Raw genomic sequence first — 21,349 nt, 5'->3', positions numbered from 1 at the left:
TTTATGGTTTTCTAGGATCATTCTCTTGTTCTCCAAATTCATTCAGTTAAGAGTGTCCTTTCCCAACTCCCAGGAACTTCTGAAGATAAGGCTAGAAGTTTCTGTGGGGTGAGGGGTATAGGAAGGAAGATGTAAGAGCAGAACTTCTTGGTGTTGAGTCAAGTTGCCATGTAGGTACAAGAAATGAAAGGGGAGGAAGGAACTTAACTGGAGGAAGGAACTTAACTTTTTCCCTGTTCTCTGGGGACCTCCAACAGGCAGTGTCACTCACCTGCTTATTGAAATCCATCAGAAACTAACCTCTGCCTTTCTTGCTACATATCCACACTTGTTTTTAAACTCCAAAGGAATTATAGAATAATGGCATCTTCATACCTTTGTAGACTCTGAGTCCAGGGTGCTCCCACTTTTATTTTCCTTTCTCAGCTGTCCCTGCCATTAGCTTTTTCCACCTCTCAGATCACTATTAATACAATATATTACAGTGGAATATTGTGTAACTACTACTTAGGTGTGATTTCTAGCAACTCTTGAGAATTGCTGTATTACATACTTGGAACAATTTACTTACCGTAGTTTGCATAGTAATCATTTGATAAATATTAGCTCTTAATTTTACTAGGTGATTTACAGTTGGAAGACTTTCTTTTCCCCAAGTAGCTTCCAACTAGGGGTTAAGGGGTTGAATGAAATTAGTGCGTGTGCACATTACATGTGTAGGTACATTAGGAGGATGAGTGGGGGGAGGTGGAGGAGTCCTAATACTCGCTGGGGCAGGAAAACTGACATTGTCACCTGGGGCAGACTTCCCTGCTTCTGCCTCACTAGAGAACATGAGCTATAAATACCATTCGCTGCTGGTACTTAGCTTGGGGAACCCAGCATCCCCAAAATAGAGTATAAGATAGCTACTCATGCGTTGGGTTGGAGGATGTTTGGGGACAAAAGTCATCTTGCAGTTTCTCCTGGGTATCTTTTCAAAGTAGGAAGCAATGAGCAGTAGAGGAAAGAGCCTATTTTTAGCTCAGATAAAGCTAAAGTAGGTGTGAATAAAGCAGTTCCTTGGGAGGATACAGTATGCAGTACTTTTGTCCACCTCGATCTTGGTCTGAGGTGGCATCTATCTGTCAATAAAACTGACAAGACAGGGAAGGCTTGGCGGCACATCCAACCCCCAGTAGCCCTGTCCTCATTCTGGATCAGGTCGATGTTAATAGTAGCTTTTTAAATTTTTTAAAAAACATAATTTAGGCAAGATTCCTTTGGTACTCCCAACTCTTATGCCTTGGAAGTGTGCTATATATACATGGAAGGAATTTTTGAGACACTTAACCACTTTTGGTATACTGGCAAGGTGAGTGGCTTTGTTGGTTTATAGATATTGGTAAAACTTTGTTGAGAAAACCCAGGATCATGGAACTGCAGAGTAGGATAGACATGAGCTGGATCATGAGAACTTTTAGAGCTTTCTCTGGAAGCTAAGAGAGGGTTTTTGCAATCTTGGGGACTGTTTTGGATCAAGCTGTCTAGGGGAGTTCTAGGTCATGCAGACCTTGGGCTGCATGTCCCAGCCCTCATCCTGGCTGCCCCTAGTGTTCTTCCCTTTCCCAAAGACCGTGTGCCCGCCCTCCCCACCCTCACCCCATCTCAGATCCTCTTCTGTTCCTGGAGGTGTAAATTGTGGCACTTGGTTAGGGAGAAGAGCCCATCACTGAATTCTAAATTCTTTTGACTGCTTTTATTTTTCTCTTTTCAGGTTCAAGTGCTGGATTGTGTCATGTGACCACTCCAAAACTCAGAGCACCCTATGGCCATCTTTGCCCTCTGTCACATAACTTGAAAACTGCCTGATGGCCTTTTTGCAATGGTTCCCTCCAGGAATCCTTGATCTCAGTGAAAAAGTCCTTTCCCGGCATTCCAGTGCCCTTGTCAGCCCCATACTCCTCAGACACCCTTAACAAACAAAGGCAATCACGCACACAGTGTAACAAATACACAAAGTAAATCATAATTACACTAATTATGATCTGAGGGCACTGGCGAGGTCCACACACATCTTAAGGTGGTTTGGGGGTGGTGCTAGTTGCCACTAGGCCACTGGGTTGTGCCTCCAGGCCTCCTTGAGGGTGGGGAGGACCAGGAAAGGAGACTTCAACTCACAGATTTGTTTGAAAAAGACCCTCCCCCAAAGGTCTTTATTTGGTGGTATTAAAGGGGCATATTCTAAGTGTCCCCAAGTCTAATGCCCCAGCTCTCTAGAATTTGTAGAGGGAAGTTCCCTGGTGCCTATTGCCCAACCCCACCCTGTGCCAAGATCAAAAGACATCAGCAATTGACCTTGGGGAAAGCATGTTCTGTTCTTCACTTGTTCCTCTCCTTCCACCAAGAAAAGGTGAATGGTGTTGAAGGTTCTCCCAGATTGGGCCAGAAGGGTGAACAGGGTCAGAGAGGAAGCTGGGCGGGACAGGGGTTAGATAGCTGCTGTATGGGAGGAGGCAAGTTGAAATGCTTAATAGCCCCTGCCTATTCCTATACTGAAACATCTATCTCATCTCACTATGGGAATAAGATGCTAAAGCTCACCAACATCACCTTCCCAAGGGTGGTCACGTCCTTTGCCCCTTCCACTGGCTGGGCCAGGTGGGAGAGTCATGCTCTTGGGAAGAACAAGCCTTCCTAGTCAGCTCTCCAGCTCCGGCTTAACTTCAGTTCAGTACCATTTGTATCAGAACCATAACTGCTGGTTCTACTAAAGAGTAATGACTTTACTGAAGGTTCTTTCCCCCTCCTCTCCTGACCTAGGCCCTGGCCTAGAGCCGAGAGGTCTGGTGGTGAGGTATGGATAGGGTGTGATCAGGAGATTCTCAGCTCCTTGGCTTCAGGCACTGTCCAGCTGGGAGGCAGAGGGGAACTTGGACTCTGAAGCCTGCGACTCCTCTAAGCCTCACATCTCTTCACCACTGCTCTGGTGCCCTGGTTATCTGTCCCACAGCGAGAGGTATTTTATGTCCATAAAGTGCCCGTGGTAAGTGCTCAGAATTCATCTCTTGGCTGTGGCGGGTGCTGCTATTTTTCATTCCATCGAGGGGAAGAAACTGAGGCACAGTGAGTCCAGAGGAGGGTGGGTCAGGATTGTGGGAAGAATAGGCCCAGCTAGTGACCTGGAGTGGTACCCAGTCCCTGCCTACTTTCTAGCCTTCCAAACCAGGGAGTCTCCTTCCTTCCCATCCTCTGCTCTAACTGGCCTCGTCAGATGCTTTTCTCCACTGTATTGTCCCCATTCCTGCTGCCAGGTACTGCTAGATTCCAAAAATAAACATAAAAATAATTATAGACACTCTGCTCCCTTTTCTCTCCCCTTCCACCCTGAGCTTTGGGGTTGGGGGACTAAAATGTCCCCCCTCCAGAATCCCTTCCACCTTGGTCTGCAGGTCTATTCCCTAGCCCAGAGCAGTGATTTGGATTCAAATGCCCTGTAACTATCAACCTCCTCACTACTCCTTTCTCTACCCCTCCTAACCCTCCCCAGACCCAGGAACTCTGGGATCTCCATACTCTTCTTTTTATTGACCTGAAGATAAAGGCTGGGAGCAGGGGCATTCCACAGGCTCTTTGGTCTCTCTCTTGGCTGGGAGGGGAATTTGGGGATAAGCAGGCCACACCCTCCAGCTAAATAACTCAATACTATGAGGATGGACCTGAGGGTTAGTTCAGTGACTCTCATATAGATCCTGGATGTTGAGGGCTGGCTCCTCCATCCCCCAGCTCCTAAACCCTAACCTCTTAACTATTTCTGTGACCGCTGGAATTCAGCCCCTTTGGCTCAGGAAGGCTAATTAAGTAGGGTGATTATGGATTGGAAATTTCACAATATGTCAGCCCTCTTGCCATCACTCCCATTCCCAAACCTGGAGGCTTTATACAAGTGCTTTTAAGTAGGTGGGTATTTCGGGACAACAGGGTTTGGGGAATAAGGGACAAATGGGGCACAGTGGGCAGGGGCCCTTCTATTTCAGTAAAGCCAAATACCAAAAAATGAAAAGTCACAATAAATAAATAAATAAAATTCCAAAATCCTCACTTTTGTCCCTGCCCCTCACTTCCTTTCCCCAGGCCACGCTGGAGAGAGAAAGGGAAGAAACTAAGAATGGATTTTTGATGTCCTCTCCTACTAAGAATGGTAGTCAGGGGGTCTTCCCAAACCATACTAAGCCTCTTTCTCACCTTGGCAGTGAAAGAGAGGAGGCTCGATATGGGGCTTCCTCTTATTTACTCCCTTTCGGTCTCTTTCTCAGTTTATCTCTGCCTAGTCTCTGACTCATCTGCATCTCCATCCCTTCGCCTTCTCACTGCTGCTCTTACTGTTCCTGTCTCTGTCCCTCTGCTCTACCTCTGCTCCATGTCTCTCTTCTTGCCAAACCTTCTCACCTGCAAACTTCACACACTCCCACCTGACCTGCCCCCTCCTCTTCTCCCTTTCCCCCAAACCCCTTCTACTTCCCTCTGTTGTATTGCACACTGCTTGGGCAGGGAACAAGGTGTGATGTTCATGAGAAGAGGTGGAGGGAGATCTAGGGCCTGGAGGGGGTCAGGGCTGGGATCTAGGGGTAGGGTCTGTGGGGGAGGCATCCTCTGTCCCCCACCTTAGGAGCAGCCGCAGCGATCCACCACCATGCCAGGGATCTTGCCGTAGATAATCTGCTGCTTGTCATTGAAGTAGAGCATGTTGATTGGGGACATCTTGGTGGGGGTACAGCAGGGCCCAGCAGAACCTCTTGGATTAGCCTGTTGTACCAAGTGGGTGTGCGGATACTTTTGCATGAACATGTACTCGCACTGGCCGGAGCAGTAGTTGGCCTTGTAGCGTTTAGGTGCAATAATCCAGTCCCAGCCGAAAGCCTCAAAGTCCACTGTGAGGGGGTATCGGCAGCAGCGGGACTCACTTGAGTGCTCATCGCAGTCCAGGCCCAGGTTCCGCCGGGACCGTTTTGTGTTCTCTAGGACTCGAAGCTCCATGAAAGGATGCTGGGATGGGAGAGGAGAAAGAGATGTGATAGAGTCCTGAAGGGTTCCTACTCCATGTGCCTTTCTCACCTGCCCCTCAACAGGGGCGTAAGAACGGACTTCTCAGTTTTTCCATCCCCAGACCGAATCATCTGCCCACTTTTCTTGCTAGCTAGCTATCTCTCCTGCAGTTCACCTTTCCTAATTCCTCTCCTGGCAACCTAACTCTCATCATCCCATTGGCCCGGGGGCCTCATCAAAACAGCCCATTTTTGTGTTCCTACAGATCTCCCATTAATTCATACCTTCACCCCAAGTGCAGTTTTCAGCTGTTGCCTGCCTTGGATCTCTGAAAAGTGATAGTGGCTACTCCCCTTACTCCCTCCCAAACCCCTCCTCTAGAATCAGTTCCTGGCCCCAGGTAAATGCTGGTCCCCAACCCCCTTCATGTTCCTGGTCTATCTTTCCCAACATCCCACCTCCTCAGGGCCAGGTTACACACATCTGCCACCATCTCAGGCTCCCTGCTCACCAGCCCCTCAGCTCCTGGCCCCAGGGAGGTGACAGCCAGGTCTGTCCCACTGGGATCAAAGGCGTTGATCTCGATGCCCCAGTTGCTCTGTGGCTGGCGGAACCAGCTGTGTAGTACTTGCTTGAAGTCGATGCTCTGCCAGTGGCCGGAGCGTGAGTGTAGCTCTATCTTGAGTGAGCGGATACGGATGTGACGTCGGCCTCCGCCCCCTCCCCCAGCAGTCCCTTCCCCAGTTAGGGGTTTCAGTCGCAAGATCTGCAGGTAGACTGTGGCTGGGCGGGGCACGGGCCGTAGATACACCCACAGCTGGGCCTTTAGTACCTTTGTGAACATCACCTTGGGGCTGAAGTGGAAATGGCAACAGAGAGGGCTGCCATCTGTCTGCACCGCAGGGTCCGCTGGTAAGAGAAAAGGGGATACACGGTCAGCAGAGGGTGTTTGTGGAGAGAGTCAGCAGCCCTGGGTGGCACTGGCAACTTGGACTCCTCAGCCTGAGTTTCCCAGTTTTTTACCCTTCTCCCATGCCCGTCTTGTTGACTACCATGTCACCAGTACCCAGAACAGTGTCTCCTCTCCCTAAAGGACGAACGCTGTCAGGTTTGACTGATCTGTGCCTGTTCCCTAATCTGTTTGCCCTAATGCATAGGTTCTCCCCTACCAGACAACCTGCAAAGACAGCTATTAGAGAATTCTTCTCCAACTTGCCCTGACACATAGGGCTCCAACTTCTTCTGATCCTTTGATACTCTTCACGGAAGCCAAACTTCATATCACACCTGCTTTCTTCAGGTCACCTTCCCCCATTTTTGCTCTGTTTTGTCTGGTGGCCAGGTGGAGCCTGGCACAGCCCTGGCCCCTTCTACCCTCCCACCCCCCCAAAAAAAAACAGATGGCCTCTGAGAGTGGATAACTTAGGGTCCAGATAGAGAACATGAGCTAAACTCATTCCATGAAGTAAACCAGGATTCAGACCTAGGTTTCTTTGCACTGTTTTCACTAGAAATAACACTCCCAGAAGAATGTATCTACTCAAACACTCCTGTGCATCAGACTCTCCCATTAACCCAAAACCAGTTTCTTCCACTTCTTCCTCACCCCATTACTACCTTAGCTTTTGAAGAAGGGAAAATCCAGCTCTATGTGGTTTCCTCCTACTTGCCCAAAGCATTAGAAATAATACTTAACACACCAGATTAACTGTGACCAGTCTTCTTTTCTCCCAAGCTTCCTGTCCAGTGCCAGTAAGTCTTTACAAAGCTTTAACATCCCAACTTTAGCCCTGGCTGGTGCAGCTCAGTGGATTGAGCGCGGGCCTGCGAACCAGAGTATCGCAGTTCGATTCCCAGTCGGGGCACATGCCTGGGTTGCAGGCCAGTTCCCAGCAGGGGACACAGGAGAGGCAACCACACATTGACATTTCTCTCCCTCTCTCCTTCCCTTCCCCTCTAAAGATAAATAAATAAAATATTAAGAAAAACAACAACATCCCAACTTTATATTTTGGCCCGTTTCCCCTTGTTCTGGACACAGATTGGCCATTCTTGGTCTAAAGGATGATTCTCAATAGTTGCCTCGGCTTCCATTGCAGCTCCTCTTGGTTCCCTTTTCTAATTCCTTAAATTAGTTGGGGATGCCTTAAATCGTGTTTCCGTTGGACAGGAATACCCATTCTCACTCTAAATGGACTGAGAGAGGAAGAACCAGGAAGGAGCTTCCAGAGCCCTGTGAGTATGGTTAGGAAGTCCAAGCCCTTCTGTATCATGCCCGGGTCTCTGCATTCTGTATAAGCAAGGCGGACTTAGGTTTGCAGTCTCCCCTCAGCATGCCCCCATCTCCACCCCAGCAGGAGGAGGAGCCTGCCTCCAAGTGAGGTGGGGAGGAAAGTCCTTACTGCTCTTCATATATGTAGTACATGAGATACCAAGTTCCTCTGCAGCTCCCTTTCCCTTGGTTCTTCTCTGAGATCCCGGGGCACTGATAATCCTCCCAGTTACCCTCCTCCTGGTGCTGCAGTGACAGTGCAGCGGGGCAGGGTTGCTGGCATGGAGACTCAGAGATCAGGAGAGCTGGGGCAGGGAAGGCAAGGGCGGGGAGGGGACAGCAATCCAGGTAGCACACTATGCCTAATTTCAGCATAAGGATTGTCTTATTTCCCTGCCTGTCTTCACCATTAGGTACTAATCTCCGTGAGGGTGAGACAGTATGGATGCTGTGTGTTTTGCTCATTGTGGTGTTAGTGCCTACCACAATACGAGGCGGTCCTCAACAAATGCATGACGAGTGAACTCCCAGTCTTAAATTATACAGGCCAGCGCATGAAAGTTCTTCCAGCCATCTGAACACTGTTCTCTGGCTACAACTGAAGTGGGTTTAATCACTCCCTGACTTCTCATTAACCAGCATCTGACCTTACCCACCAAACTTCTTGGGGATACAGATAATAATCCTGGCTCCATAGGAGTGCTGAGCATTAAATAAAGAATGTAAAAATGCTACTAACTTCTCAATAAATGTTGGTTTATTGTTAAGTTTTCTAAACTTACCCAAGGCTTTAGAGATAGGGGACTGGGCCCTAGGGTCCCATCCCTCTAAGTCTTTAGGCAGAGCCTTCCACTCCCACCCCAGGGAATCACCGTACCCCTCTCATCCAGTGCGTGGAGACAGTCAGGAGGTACTACAAGGAAACAGGACGAAGACAATGTATGGTGGAGGAGAGAAGGAAGTGAGGGAAGATCGTGGTAGGGGGAGAAGAAATCGGTTTGGCATGTGGAGAACGCTGGAAGAGAAGGGGGTATTTAAAGGAGTGGGTGGAGGTTACGAAGTAAAAGGAGAATGGTAGCTAAGCCTAATGGGATAAAGAGAGAGGATAGAACGATACACGGGGAGGAACAAAGGAGAAGCAGGTAGAACCACAGAGGGAAACAAGGGGCTTCAGAGAGTCCCCAACATACACACATAGGCCCAGCTCCCAAAGGGGAGGGGAAGGAGCCACATCTGTGTTGGATTGATCGGGTTGGTGGCAGGCAGCAGGTCAGGTTTAGTAGGCGGTGCTGGTCTGGAGAGAGGTCATTGCACTATTTTCAGCAAAAGCCCAACCCCCTCACTGCTCACCACCTCGCCCTCCCCCCCACCCCTACACACTCTTCTTACCCTGGCTGGAAGGCCTAGGGGCAGGAGGTTGGGCCGAGAGGACAGGGGCCTCTTGGTGTAGGGAGGAGAGAGAAACTGAGGGGCTGGGCTTGGTTCCCAGAAGGGCAAGGGGGCTGGGTTCCCAGGACGAACGCTGGGGTGGGAGAGCCTGAGAGGGTGGAGGGAACTGGGGCAGGCACTGCAGCCTAGGAGAGGTGGGGGCTGGGGTCCAGGGTTGAAGGCTGGGGGAGGGGAGATGGGGGAGGGGATCGGAGGCCATCTCTGCTGACAAACACCTCCCCCGATTAGCAGAGCACAAGTCTCTTATTAAAGCGGGTCCCTGGGGATTAGACTATAAAAGTCTCTTTTTCCTTTTCCCCTCTCTCTCTCCCCTCCCCTCCCCTCCACTCCCCCTCCCTCTCTTAAGAGCTCAGCTAGGTTCTTAAAGGGGACGTGCAATACCTGGCTGCAGACCCAGTCCCCCTAGTTATCCAAGTCCTGGGGTGGCAGGAGGGCAGAAGTCGGGGTGGAACCCCACCTGCTGCAGTCCTCCCGTCCCCCCAGCCCATCTTAACCTGCACTTCCCAACCCAGGCCTGCGGAGTCCGTTTCACTTCCCGCATCCCCATTACCAGGGCGAACTCCGGACCCAGATCCGCTGTTTAAAGGATGCTGAGTGTGGAAAGCGGCCCGGGGAAGCAAGCCCACAGCTCCACCACCCACCTGCAGATCCTGACACACTCTATACCACGTAGACCGGAGAGGATCTTATCCCTCCGTACCCTTCGTTTTCTAGCAAACTCTTCTTCAGAATCCCTCTGCAACTCTGTTTCACAAGTCCCCAGCCCCAAGCTGCCCGCAGGCCAGCTCTAACTAAGCCTGTAGCCTCTATAAAGCAGAACCCTCAAGAACAGAAGGGACACTGAGGGAACTCAAGATCAGATCCCGGACTTCACCTCCGCCGGACTCCCAAATTAGTTTCCTACTTCTGTGAGTTTTTTTCTTTACAGCCCTGACCAAGTACTATGGAGTTCGGATCTGCAAAAATAACTGGTGGCAGGATGAGGCACTCAGCCTCCCAGATACACACCTGGGTTCCTGTGCCTCTCCCGTGGGGGTGGGCCACTAGGACTCCCCTCAGCCCCCAGTTTTATGACCCATCTGCCAATAAAAGAGTCTCCCCCCTCTTCTCTTCAGAGCCATAAAACCAAACAGTTGTGTGTGTTTGGGGGGGGGGGGGTGCGTGTTACTTCGCCAAAACTCTAGGGAATAAGAGAGGGCCTGGTTCCCGGGAGTTGGAGGCTGGGGGTGGGGGGAGACCGCAGTGGGGGAGGGGAAAGGGAGTCATCTTACCCTAAGGAGGGCTGGGGAGTTTGGGGGTGTTGGGGGAGTGTTGGCCTGGATTTTTCAGGCCATAAAATGTCAAAGCAGCTCAAATCTATTAACATGTTCATCTTTCATCTGGCTAGGGGCTTGGATACCTGGGTCCCTTTCTCCCTCCTCATCTATTTCGTTTTCTCCCTAGGTCTTCTCGCTTCTCAAGTCTGGGTGCGGTAGGGACGGATGCATGAAGGATAAACACTAAGGTCTGGGCAGCCAAACGGTTGCCCTTAACCCAGCGCAGTGGAGCTGAGTCTCCGAGCTCGGTCAGTCCCCGGAAGGCACAGCTTTCTCCCTTAGGGACAGCGAGTGTCAGAGGTCTCCGAGTGGAATGCATGCCAGCTGGGCTACGTACATGGAGAGAGACGAGGCTCTCAGGTCTCATTCCTGGGAGAGGGACAGGGGCACTCAGTTCTCAGCAGCCCGGTGAGCGCGTCCCGGAGCCCAGGGTGCAAGGGGTGGAGAGCTGGTGCCAGGGCCAGGCGAGGCGGAAAGCACTGCAGCCCTGCGCGTACTGCGGCTCCGGGAGCCTCCCGGTTCTGGTCTCCAGCCTCTCCACCACGACCGTTGCAGGACTCAGGTCCCTCCGCTGCGGGCGGACCCCGGCTTCCCCAGACTCCCGGCAACTCTGGTCTTCCTCGCACACCCCGGGTCAGAAGGCAGAGGTGCATCGCAACCCTCTCGTTTGCCGCCCCCCACCTCCAGGAACGGGGCGTGCACACAACTCCAAAGCCCGTCTCCGCCGCTAGAAAAACTTCTAGGAAGCAGCCCCCGCCCCCAATCCGTCAAGTTTTTGCAGAAAAGGCTTCCGGGCGGGAGCTACCCGGAGCGCCCGGCTTCGGAGCTGGAGGAAGAGTCCGGGTCAGCACCCCGCCGCTCGCGCCCGGCCCTTCACTTACTCTCCTGGGCCATGCTGATGACAGTCTCGGTGGTGGCGTGGTACTCGTCCTCCTCCAGGAAGTCCTCGGGCTGCAGCGCGTCGCCCTGGAAGTCGTGCAGGTCCAGGATCTGCTGCAACGGCGGCGCCTTGGGCAGCAGCTGCTTCACCACCTCGCGGCTGATGTTGGGCGCCTCCTTGAGCCTCAGTTTGCTCAGGATCTGCGACTTGATGCTCTCCAGGCGCAGCTCGCGGCTGTGCTGCCGCCACAGGCACACGGGGCAGCCGTCGGGCTCGGGCGCCGCGGACGGGGCCGGCCGGCTCGGGCGCTCCCCCCCGACCCCCGCCGCCGCCGCCGCTGCCGCCGCCGCCGCCGCGGGGCCCTCGGCCGCCTCCCCCCGGGGCCGCAGCTCCAGGGCGAGGAGCAGGAAGCCCAGCAGCAGCGGGGCCGCGAGCACCATGCTGGAGGGGAGGGGAGGGAGGACTGGGGGGCGGGGACGCCGGAGTCCCGCGGGGAGGGGGCGGGGGAGGAGGGGGAGGAGGAGGGGGTCCCGGCGGCGCGGGGTTGGGGGCTGCCCGGCCGAGGGGGGGCCGGGGGGCCGCGGGCGGCGGGCGCGCGGGCGGGGCGGGCGGGCGGCCGGGGCGGGCGGCTGGGGGGGCCCGAGCCCGGACCAGGCCCTTTATAGCCCCGGCCCCCGTGTCGTCAGCGGCCGCGATTGGCTGCGGAGCCAACAAAAGAGGCAGCGCTGTCATCCGAGGCGAGAGAGGGAGCCGGAGAGAGCGGTGGGAAAGCGAGAGAGGGAGGGAGTGAGGGCCCAGAGAGAGATGGAGAGGCCGAGATAGTGGGGTGGGGGAGAAGAAGGGGGAGAGGGACCCCGGCAGAGCAGGGAAGGACAGAGAGATGAGAAAGGAAGGGACGCATCCGAGACGCAGAGAGAGGAAGAGCTGGAGGCAGAGGAGGAGAGGGAGACAAAGGGGATGGGGAATAAGAGAGAGTCAGAGGGGACCACAGCGGGAGCAGAGACTTGGCTGGAGAGACAGAGAAAGGAGGAGACAGGCACAACTAGTAGGGAGTTAGAAGTGGTCGAGTCGGAGACAGAGATAAGGGAGAGAGCCTGGAGGGAGGAGAGAGGTGAAGGTCTCCCGGAGCCAGACCTGAAGGGGTCAGGGGTGCAGAGGGATGAGGGCAGAGGCAAAGGAACTGATGGGACAGGGGCCAGAACCCGGGGAAGGAAGGGGAGCTGGAGGGAGAGGGGGAGAGATTTGGGGATACCTAGGGAGAGGGGAGGAAGGCAGAGATGAGGAGACAGACTCCGGAGGGAAGGAGACACAGCACAGGGACAAGAGTCGGCCTTGGTGGGAACAGGGAGAGCCTGATGGTCAGTAGGGGGGAATCTGAGCCCGGGAGAGCCCTGGCTACCAAGGGTGGCTTAAAGAAGCTGTTTAAAGAAGCCATGAGAGGAGCCTGGGGCAGAATCAGGAAGAGAGATGCAGGGCTTGGGCATGGGAGTTAGCCGGGAAGACTAGGGAGTCTCTTTGGACAGGCACAATCTGAGAAGGTGGACAGGTGGTTGGGAAGCCCTGAGTCAAGAGGAAGACTGAGAGCTGGGAAGAGTTCATGAGCTTGAAATTGATACTTGAAAGGGATAAGATAACGAACAGGTTGGAAGAAGCAGAAACTGGGGGCTGAATGGGAGGAAGCAGAGATGAGGACCACTATACTTATAGAGGAATCTGGATCTCTGGATTTCTAACTATACTTTTGGATCTGCAAGGTTTTAGGTCTTAGAAGTCTGAGAAGGAGCTAGTAGTTTTAGGGGTGAGAAGAAGAGAGTGGTCTGCCCTCAGATGCCTGAGTTGGAGATAGCAAGTTGTAAAGGGAGGAACCCAAATACAGGACCAACCCTAGTCTGCAAGTGTAACACTGGATACAGCCAGAGGACAGAGTGGAAGATTGCCAAGGTGCTAAAATGCTCCTCAAATGCTTCTGAATTCCTCTTCCCAGACCTCAGTTTCCCCAGGCTTATTTCTTGAGTTGGAAGCCTTAGGGGTCAATAGACAACCCCTATATTTAGAATGGTTGAGGGCCCTGCATCTTCCTGGTTTCCTGACCTGCACAACGTTTCCTGACCTGATTACGTTTATGTAATCAATGGACATTACTGGGCTTGTCAGACAGAATAGAGTGACATGGTTTCCTCTGTGCATTAGAGCTCAACACAGTGTCTCAAAATTGTCCTGATGGAGCACTTAGGTGTAAGGACAGAGTTGGACCGGGGAGCTGCAGTGGGATGAGGGGAGAAACTGGGGCTCCAAGTGTGAGGGAGCACAGTTGGGTAGGGATCAGGAGGACCACGCTGGGAAGCTGTGAAGAGCTGAACCATTTCTTTGGAGGATGGGAACTAAGACTGCAGCAGCATGGGAAAGAAAAAAACCCCACTGAAACTGAGGCAGCTGATTCCTTCCCTTGCTTTGGTCTAAGACATAGACATCTCAACATGCCATCAAGTTCCTTCATCTGTAGTGTCTACCCTCAACTGATTGTGAGGATTACATAGTTACCGGTCAATAGTGGCCTCTATGGGCTCCTTCCTCGTGATTTTTTCCCTTTCTTTTCTGATCTCCCAGAGCAGTGATTGCCTTTAACACATATTCTGACATATCCTGTCTTGCAAAATGTTTCCCTGGTATCATTTCCTCAGCAGAATTGCAAACTCCTTGAGAACAGAGGTGGTGTCATCTCCTTCTTTCTCAGGGAAGTTGGCTCAGCCTTCTTCACCAAACGCGTGTCTAGTGGTAGGTCTAGGGAAGATGCAAAGATAAATAAGACAGCCCCTCTCCTTAGGGAATGTACAGACGAGACAAGACGCTAGGTGAACAGTACTGGCCGAAGCTCCAAGTCACAAGACAACTCAACCATCCTCGGTTAAATAGAATAGAGGTCCCCTTCTCTCCCCCTAAAATGTGTTCCCATCCCGAACTTTTTCATTTTTAGTGACTGACACTCAATCATCCAGGCCAGAAACCTGGATGTAGTCTGAATTTTCTTTCTCTTGGTCATCTCTGAGTCTTTGCACAAGTTATTTTCTCTTCCTAGAACCAATCCCTCTCCCAGCTCCACTCTCCCCCACTCAGAGTCTCTTGGCCAAATTTGTTCTTTGTTTAGATGGCAGTTCTCAGTGCAGCTGAGATTTTAGATATGTCTTCCAGGAGTCTGTTCCCGACTGCCAGGTCTAGAGATGGTCCTCCTAACTCTTTCTGCACCATCCTGTGTGGTATGGGGGTTAATCATATAGCTTCTAGGCTAGAACCAGGCTGCCTTGCTTCAAGTCCCAACTCACCCCCTTTACTGACTGCATGAACTTGAAATCCATGCCTCAGATTTCTCATCTATAAGATGGAAAAAACAGTATTGTACCTCTCCCATAAGGCTATGAGAATGAAATGCCTGACACGCAGGTCTAAATGAGTTCATTAGTTATTACTGCCCTTCCAACTTCCCACCCTAGTTTTCTTACCAAAGCATTCTATTCCTTTGCTGCTTTGAATAAAGAATGAATGAAATAAAGAATGAATGAACCCTGCTGACTGCATTTGGTCAGAGCCCAGATGTGGAGAGAAAACTGTACTTCTGCTCATGAGGAATTATATGGGTACCTGCCGAACCTCAGAGAGCAAAGGTGTCAACCAGAGAGTCAAGGCACAACTTCTGAGTCGGGAAAGATTTCCGCCTCCTGGTTTCCTCTCCTCGAAGTCCAAGCCGGCACCTCACGCAATAGATGGGCAAGACTGCCATCTGGTGATAGAATCTGGAATTTCCGTTTCTTGGAGGTAGGACCAAAAGCTCTTTTTGTTTTTTCTTTTTGTTTTGCATACTTCACATATTTTCACTTTAGATTCCTAGTCCAAGAAGCTACATATCATAGTGTATTAAGTCTTCTTCCTTTCTCCTTAGGCCCAGCCCCAAGGAGGGAGCTCCGCTGGTTTTACGGAAGAGGAGCTGGGAGAGGTCTGGACGCTGAGATCTTCCCTCGTCCCAGTGCCGGCGAACCGGGGCTTGGGGCCCCGCCCACTGTCCTGATCTCCCTGGCAACTGTGGTCTTGCCGGAGGTGCCGCTCTTCCTGCGTTACCCGAGCAACCTTCGGGCCCACCTCCTTCAAGGTCCTGACTGGTTCATAGAAAATGTAGATCGGGGCCTAAAGGAGGCATTGAGGTTTGAAGAGTGTGAGCTGCAGGGAGAGACGGGGAGGGTTTCAGTGGGAGGGAAGAGCTTTCAGGAGCTGCTGAAGGAGAGTCCTGTGTAGCTCTCGGTAGAGGAGCCCCCCCTTCAGGGAGCGGCACTGCGGGTCGTGGGCGCGAGTCATCAGAGTTCTGGCCAGAGATACCGGGGCCACTCAGAGTTGACCCCAGAAAGAGGAGCCACTGTGAGGAGAAGGGACTCGTGCTTTCCTTAGACCTTTCCACACTGGCCAGCCCCCACACCGAAACTGCTTGTTCATCGGAGCTGGGCTCGGTGGGGAGTGACTCAGAATCCTGTTTTCTCTCTTCTCCAATTTTCTTCTTAAAGGCCCCATTTTTAGGGTCAGTGGACTCATTGTCAGGCACGGCGGGTCTTTCCAAGGACGGGATAGGCTGGGTCACTGAGAAGCCGCTGACGGAAGGGGGGCTTCCCTCCAAAGCTTCCCCCACTCTCAGCGTAAGCCTCCTGAATGCGTAGGGAAGGGGACTTCTGGGCTGGGGGCGTTCCGCTGGCAGGATGGACCTCTTCCAGATCTCTCTGCCGCAAACCCTGATCCCGCGCCCCTCCCCTCCAGGACCTCGCCGTAATTACCATCCTCTCCACCCTACATTCTAAACCCTACAATTATTTTTCCTGGACCCGCCCTGTTACCAAGGCCCTCTAAGAGAAGTTGGAAGCTGGGAGGAGGGAGCCAGAGAGTTTGTGTTTGGGGGAGCGGTAGGATACAAGTGGGGAACTCTGACAATCCTTTGGAGCCACCTCTTCCTTTGCCTCTGGGCTCCTGGGAGACACCAGCCCCCATCATCTTTTCCCACTTGTCCTCACGGGGTAGGCCCAGCCCTCCGGTTCTTTTCCACCTTCGTTCTTCTCCCCCGAGGCCTCCCCACCTCTGTCTGTCTTTCTCACCTACTGCTCCCTCCCCAGGCCCTTGCTGGGGTGCCGCTGGGGGTGTCAGCCTCAGCCGACCCCACTGACCAGCTATGCTGGCAAGAGGCACCACTATTGCAGCTGCTGGCCAAGAAACGAGGAGTCGGAGTACAATGTCTTCTTCAGAGATTTCAGGGCAGACGGATGTGCTGACCCCAGAGGCGACAAAGCGTGACCTGGGTTGCCAGGTGAGGGGAGCTGGTGGGAAGCAGAGGGGAGCTGGAGGCAGGCATGTTCAGGGTGGATTCATTCTCCAGGAGAGACCACAGGGCAGTGAAGGTCAAGGTTGTTGCCAGATGAGGGGGTGTGTGTGTTTGTATGTGGCTGTGAGCCCCATCCATTCAAACCCTTCCTCGTCTCCTAGTCCCTAGTTCCCTGAGCTGCAAAACCACAGTCAGGGGGAGGAGTCCAGCCAGCTGCAAAAAGCCCAAGTGGGTGCCCCCAGGGCCTGCAGTGTCCTGTTGCATCCCCCTCAACCTGTGCTAAATGGCCCCCAGCATCCGGGGTTTGTCTCATCATAGCCCTCACTTAACTGCGTTTTGAAGTCTATGCCTACAGATTGTAATCACTTTAAAGGGAAGGCCATGCCTTATGCACCCCGGTATAGTCCCAGTGCCAGGTGTGTTCAGGCTTTCCGCAAACGGGTGGATGGATGGATGGGTGGGTGGATGAGTGAATGAGGAAGTGAATGAGTGAATCCTTCCTCGGCCCCTGGTTAGGCAGAGGTTCTGTTCCTCTCAGCCCCGCGGGATGGGAACCGGAGGTGACTGTCCTGCCCCAGCATCGCCTCTCTCCCATCTCTCCCATGTCGGTCTTCACTCCACCCCAGGAGAAACCTTAGTTATGCGTGTCTGTGACTCTCGTGGAGACTGCTGTACGCCTGAGCCAGCCCTGGACCAGAACCACGCCGGGCTGGGCTCCCGATCCCAGCGGCACACTAGGAGGCTATGGGCTGGAGCTGCCCACCCTGCTCAGTCACCAGCGGGGTGTCTGGATTGGTAACAGTGGCCCTGGCTGGGAAGAGGCTGGGACAGGAGCCAGGCAAGGGTGAGGAGAACATGGGGACAGAAATCAGGGTCTGGGGGCCCAAGGAGTAGGAAAAGGAAAAGGGCAAGAAGGAAGGCAGAGGACTGAGGACAGAGCGGTGGGGGTGGGACCTGGTGGCACTGGCACAGGAGCTCGCCCTGGGCTGAGCTAGGGTGGGTGGGAGAGGGTGAAGGAGGCCGGACTGCCCCCCTCCACCCTTTCCTTGGCCACCTTAAGAAGGGCGGAGTCCAGATATTTCCCAAAGTAAAATCATTTTAATTCCCATATGTCTAAAAATAGGGTATGAGAAAGCTTTTATTATTTTTAAAAAGATTTTATTTATTTATTTTTTGATAGAGGGGAAGGGGGAAGAAAGAGAGGGAGAGAAACATCAGTGTGTGGTTGCTTCTTGTGTACCCACCCTCCCCCAGGACCTAGCCCACAACCCAGGCATGTGCCCTGACTGGGAATTGAACTGGTGACCCTTTGGTTCACAGGCTGGCTCTCAATCCACTGAGCCACACCAGCCAGGGCAATTTTTATTACACTTAACATAACAAAACTGATACTCTTTATTTGTTTGCTTTTGTATTTATTTTTACTTTTTTTTTTTTTGAGAGAGAGAAACATCGATGTGAGAGAGAAACATCAATTGGCTGCCTTCTGTATGTGACTGAACCAGGGATCGAACCTGCAACCTAGGTATATGCCCTGATTGGGAATTGAACCTGCAACCCTTTGGTTATAGGATGAAACTCCAACCAGCTGAGCCACACTGGTCAGGGTGGTCCCCTTCATCTCTTCTGTGATCCTCAGCCTTCCTGTGAGAGGAAAGGAAAGCTCAGGGGAGGTGAGAGTTTAGTAAAATCACCCCACCTGGTGCATTCGGGGGCAGAACCTGTCTCACACCGGGGCTTCTGACCTCAGGGTGCTTCTTGCCGGTAACGTGCCTGGTACACTCAGCACTGGAGTTTGTGTGTCAAGACCCTGGTTCTTCCCTTCATGTTGCCTCTGAGTGAGTGGCTTAATCTCTTGAAGCCTAACTTTCCTTGACTCAAAGATGTAAGGTGACTCCGGCAATGATGATGTTCTCCTGAGTAGCAAGGTGCGACCTGTGACCTAGTCTTTCTTGCTCAGACAGCTGAGAGAGGTCACGGCTGTCCACCTCGGCGACTGTACCAACTGGTACTCAGCGCTGCTTCCTCGCGGAGCCAGCGTGGGGTGTCTTCCTGTCAGGCTGTGCTCCATCCTGGTGCACATCAGGTTTATCACCGACTCCCTGGGGAGCCTGTGCTGGGGGCGTCCGTGAACCTTTCTACCAGCAGCACCCGCAGAGCCATAGGTTTTAATCTGACCCCACAGTCTGGGGGTTGCCATCAAGCACCCACACTTCCTCATATCCCAACCTGGGGACTCTAGATAGGAATCGCGGGCCCCTAATTCAGACTTGCCCTCCTGACACTAAGTTCCAGCCACTGCCCTTCCCACCCTCCCCAGTGAGACGGCCTGGACGCTAGAGGCACCCTGCGTTTCCTTTCTCCCATTCTGGGCTCCTCTGTCTTCCCCCATCCCTTTCCCTCATGCCCACATTCCCCTCTCATATCCCCCCATGTCTCCCACCCTCCTCTGTTCTCCCCTCTATCTCCTCACCCCTTTCCCAACTTTCCTCCGCCCTTCTCTCTCTTTCTCTTTCCTCCTCTCCTTTCCCGTGTACCACCACCTCCCCGCTCCTCATCCCTTACCCCACCCTGCCCTAATCTTTGCATGTGGTGGATGTGGCAGTTCTGAGTTCCTGGGCCTCTCCTACCAGGGCACCTGTGAGTTTCATTTCTGAGCAGGCCACCTCCCAGTGGCACAGAGCAGGGGGCCTCAGGGCCCCCCTGAGTGGAGGAGAGAAGGGCTCCCTGTATGGACGTGGGCTTCAGGAGGCCTCACACACTGGCTACAAGGTGTTTTGTGTTTCACTGGCTCTGGCCAGTGCTGATATGCTCTCGGATGGCACCACCCTCACTGAGGACACTTTTGGCCACGGTGTCTTTCTGCTGAACTGGGGCAGAGGGTGTGGGGAGGGGCAAGGGTATCCCTCTGAGTCATCTGGGACTCTTCCTACTCTCTCTCCCCCTCCCACAGTCAAGCAGTCCTTTGATTAGCCCCTGAAATGCTCCCTCAGACTTCCCTCCTCTCTGTGGTTCCAGCCTTCGTCAGCTCCTGGTTGGACCGAGGTCGTTTTGTCCTGGCTGTCTTCCAGGCCACCTGACATTCATTCCGCTTCGTTTCGATGTGTGCCTGATGCCAAGATAGTTCACCCACCACTCCCCATTGCCTTTATTTTTTTTAATTTATTTTTATTGTATTTTTTCCATGACCATGTGTCCTCCTTTCACCCTTTTCCACCTCCCTCCTCCAGTGCCTTCAGAACATGCTCAACACAGCCTTCTGAGTTCTCAGGAGTCACCCAGGCTGGCTTCTCTGTGCCCCGCCTCGTGTTTTGTGAACGATTCCAAAGCCAGTTACGAATGTGATATTCCTCCCTTGAATATTTTACTATGCATCTTTAAAAAGCAGGGTAATTCTCCGATGTAATCATACTGTCATCATAGCTAAGAGAAATATTTTCTCACATCTGATTCTCAGTTCATATGCAAATTTCCCCGGTTGTTCCTCTATCTTTTCACAGTTGGCTTGTTCAGACAAAGATTCAATCAAAGACCAAGCATTGTACTTGGTTTTTACGTGTCTGAAGTTTCTTAATCTTGACTTCAGACCACCTTCGCTCCCACTCATCTTTCACCACATCCTTCCTGAGTACTCTGGGCTACCCAGTCCTAGTCTGCACTGGGGTTGTGACCTGCTCTTTGTTTATACTTGGCCTTTCCTCCTTCCTGGAACTGAGAGCTTGCTCCTTCTCTAAAGTCACTTCAGAGAGTACCACCCACTTCTGCGAAATTAGTTTTTTCTTTTTCCTCCCTGGGCTGAGGCATCACCTGCCTCTCCCTCTGACCTCATCCAGCTGACACCAGGGGTTGCTGCCACAGTGTGGCCTTGCTGGTTGAGGGCAGGACCACCGTCCTCCCCACCTTGCTCTCCTCCCACCCCTGTGCCTAATGCATGCTTGGCATCTACAGGCAGCATAATAAAGAAACCCTTGAGTACTCTTTTCTGCAGTGTCTTTGATCCAGTCCTCCTCCACAGCCTGTCTGCTGTGATAACTGGGGAGAAAGGTCCAGCATGGGCTTGGTGTGGCTTGCTAGAAGGTTGTGATCCTGGAAACTGGCTCCCATCCCAACCCAGATTTCCTTCCTTTGGCTCTTAGTTTCTTTCCTTCTCTGTGTACACACACCGAGACTCAGAAAGTAGTATTGGAGACATGAACCTAGGAACTGAAGGGGTGGGGCCCAGGCTAGGGGCTTGGAAGTGTGCTGGCCGCTTCTGTCCTTGGCCTGTTCACACAACTCCTCCTGGGGACCACTGTGGCACAGACGGGAGGGAGGCAGCTTGAAGCTGCCACTGCCCCTTCCAGCCCTCACCTGGCTTTGCCCTGGGGCAGGAGAAGGGCCATCTGCTAGGATGAGAGGGGGGAACCCAGGGGATATATGCCATGCCTTCCTTAATGTCAGTCCCCACACCTCTGTCACTACAGGCTGATCCAGGAGTGGTGGGAACACAAGACCTTGCCAATCCTTCCCAGGAGGGAGGGTCCCCACTGTCGGTCCCCACATGACCGACTGGGTGGGGTGACTGGGGGAAGGGGTTCCTCCCTTTCTCAGCCCACACTACTGAGCAGCCCTAGAAAATGGAGAGGGGACTAACAGAGTAGGACAGGAACACCCACTCTATAATGTTGGGGGACTCCCAGGATGTGAGACTGGGGACATTCTGGAAGTGTTTATTCTGGCCCCACCCGCTCCCAGAGAGCAACAGCGCCCTCTGCAGTTGGGGATGGAGTGGGACTTGAACAGAGATGGAGCCCTCGAAAGGGAGTGGGCTCTGGGTGGAGGACGAGGAGGTCTCTAACAGACATCTTGCCACCTTGCTTCAGCTCCGCCACCTGGCCAGGGCACTCGTCCCTGCTTTGGCTCTCACACGCCTGCTCTGCTTCCCTGAACGTTGGAGAAGCAGGCGTCCCGCTCTCCTACCCCAGTTGGCACGGGGCGGGGGGCGCCATTTGAGCCCTAGGCACCCTGAGGTCCTGCCCCTGTGCCCTCCCTCGGCCGGGGGTGGGCGCCGTCTTCCA

General features: G+C 53.0%; 1 protein-coding gene and 1 long non-coding RNA gene across 4 annotated transcripts; one reads left to right on the top strand and one right to left on the bottom strand.

Moving 5' to 3' along the window:
• Positions 1-1,713: 1,713 nt before the first annotated feature.
• GDF11 (growth differentiation factor 11) lies at positions 1,714-11,418 on the bottom strand. Of its 2 annotated transcripts, XM_037144134.2 has the most exons (4): positions 10,944-11,418; positions 5,858-5,934; positions 5,537-5,704; positions 1,714-5,025 (listed from the first exon to the last, which is right to left on the bottom strand). In XM_037144134.2, exons 1-4 carry the CDS (start codon positions 11,380-11,382, stop codon positions 4,645-4,647), a joined length of 1,065 nt encoding a protein of 354 aa, XP_037000029.1. In that variant the 5' UTR covers positions 11,383-11,418; the 3' UTR covers positions 1,714-4,644. The 2 variants fall into 2 exon arrangements, with proteins under 2 accessions (XP_037000029.1, XP_037000028.1); XM_037144133.2 differs by having other exon boundaries at positions 5,537-5,934.
• Positions 11,419-15,233: 3,815 nt separating this feature from the next.
• On the top strand, positions 15,234-20,253 carry LOC128626799 (uncharacterized). 2 transcript variants are annotated; one of them, XR_008390866.1, is made up of 5 exons: positions 15,234-15,618; positions 16,087-16,277; positions 16,919-17,136; positions 17,734-17,965; positions 18,043-20,253. It is a non-coding gene; the product is annotated as an uncharacterized LOC128626799 (long non-coding RNA). The 2 variants fall into 2 exon arrangements; XR_008390865.1 differs by having other exon boundaries at positions 17,734-20,253.
• The last annotated feature ends 1,096 nt before the right edge of the window (positions 20,254-21,349 follow it).

The sequence above is a fragment of the Artibeus jamaicensis genome, unplaced genomic scaffold, assembly GCF_021234435.1.
Source record: "Artibeus jamaicensis isolate MK-2021 breed Jamaican fruit bat unplaced genomic scaffold, CSHL_Jam_final contig_233, whole genome shotgun sequence".
NCBI lineage: Eukaryota > Metazoa > Chordata > Mammalia > Chiroptera > Phyllostomidae > Artibeus > Artibeus jamaicensis.
The sequence above is the reverse complement of the archived record's forward strand: the minus strand, read 5'-3'. Positions and strand labels throughout refer to the sequence as shown.

Excerpts from the sequence above, each read along its gene's own strand:
- GDF11 (XM_037144133.2), bottom strand. The coding sequence starts at position 11,382 with ATGGTGCTCGCGGCCCCGCTGCTGCTGGGCTTCCTGCTCCTCGCCCTG. Across the intron at positions 5,935-10,943 it reads CATCAGCATGGCCCAGGAGA|CGGACCCTGCGGTGCAGACA; the intron begins GTAAGTGAAGGG and ends TTCTCTTACCAG. Across the intron at positions 5,026-5,536 it reads GGCCAGGAGCTGAGGGGCTG|CATCCTTTCATGGAGCTTCG; the intron begins GTGAGCAGGGAG and ends CTCCCATCCCAG.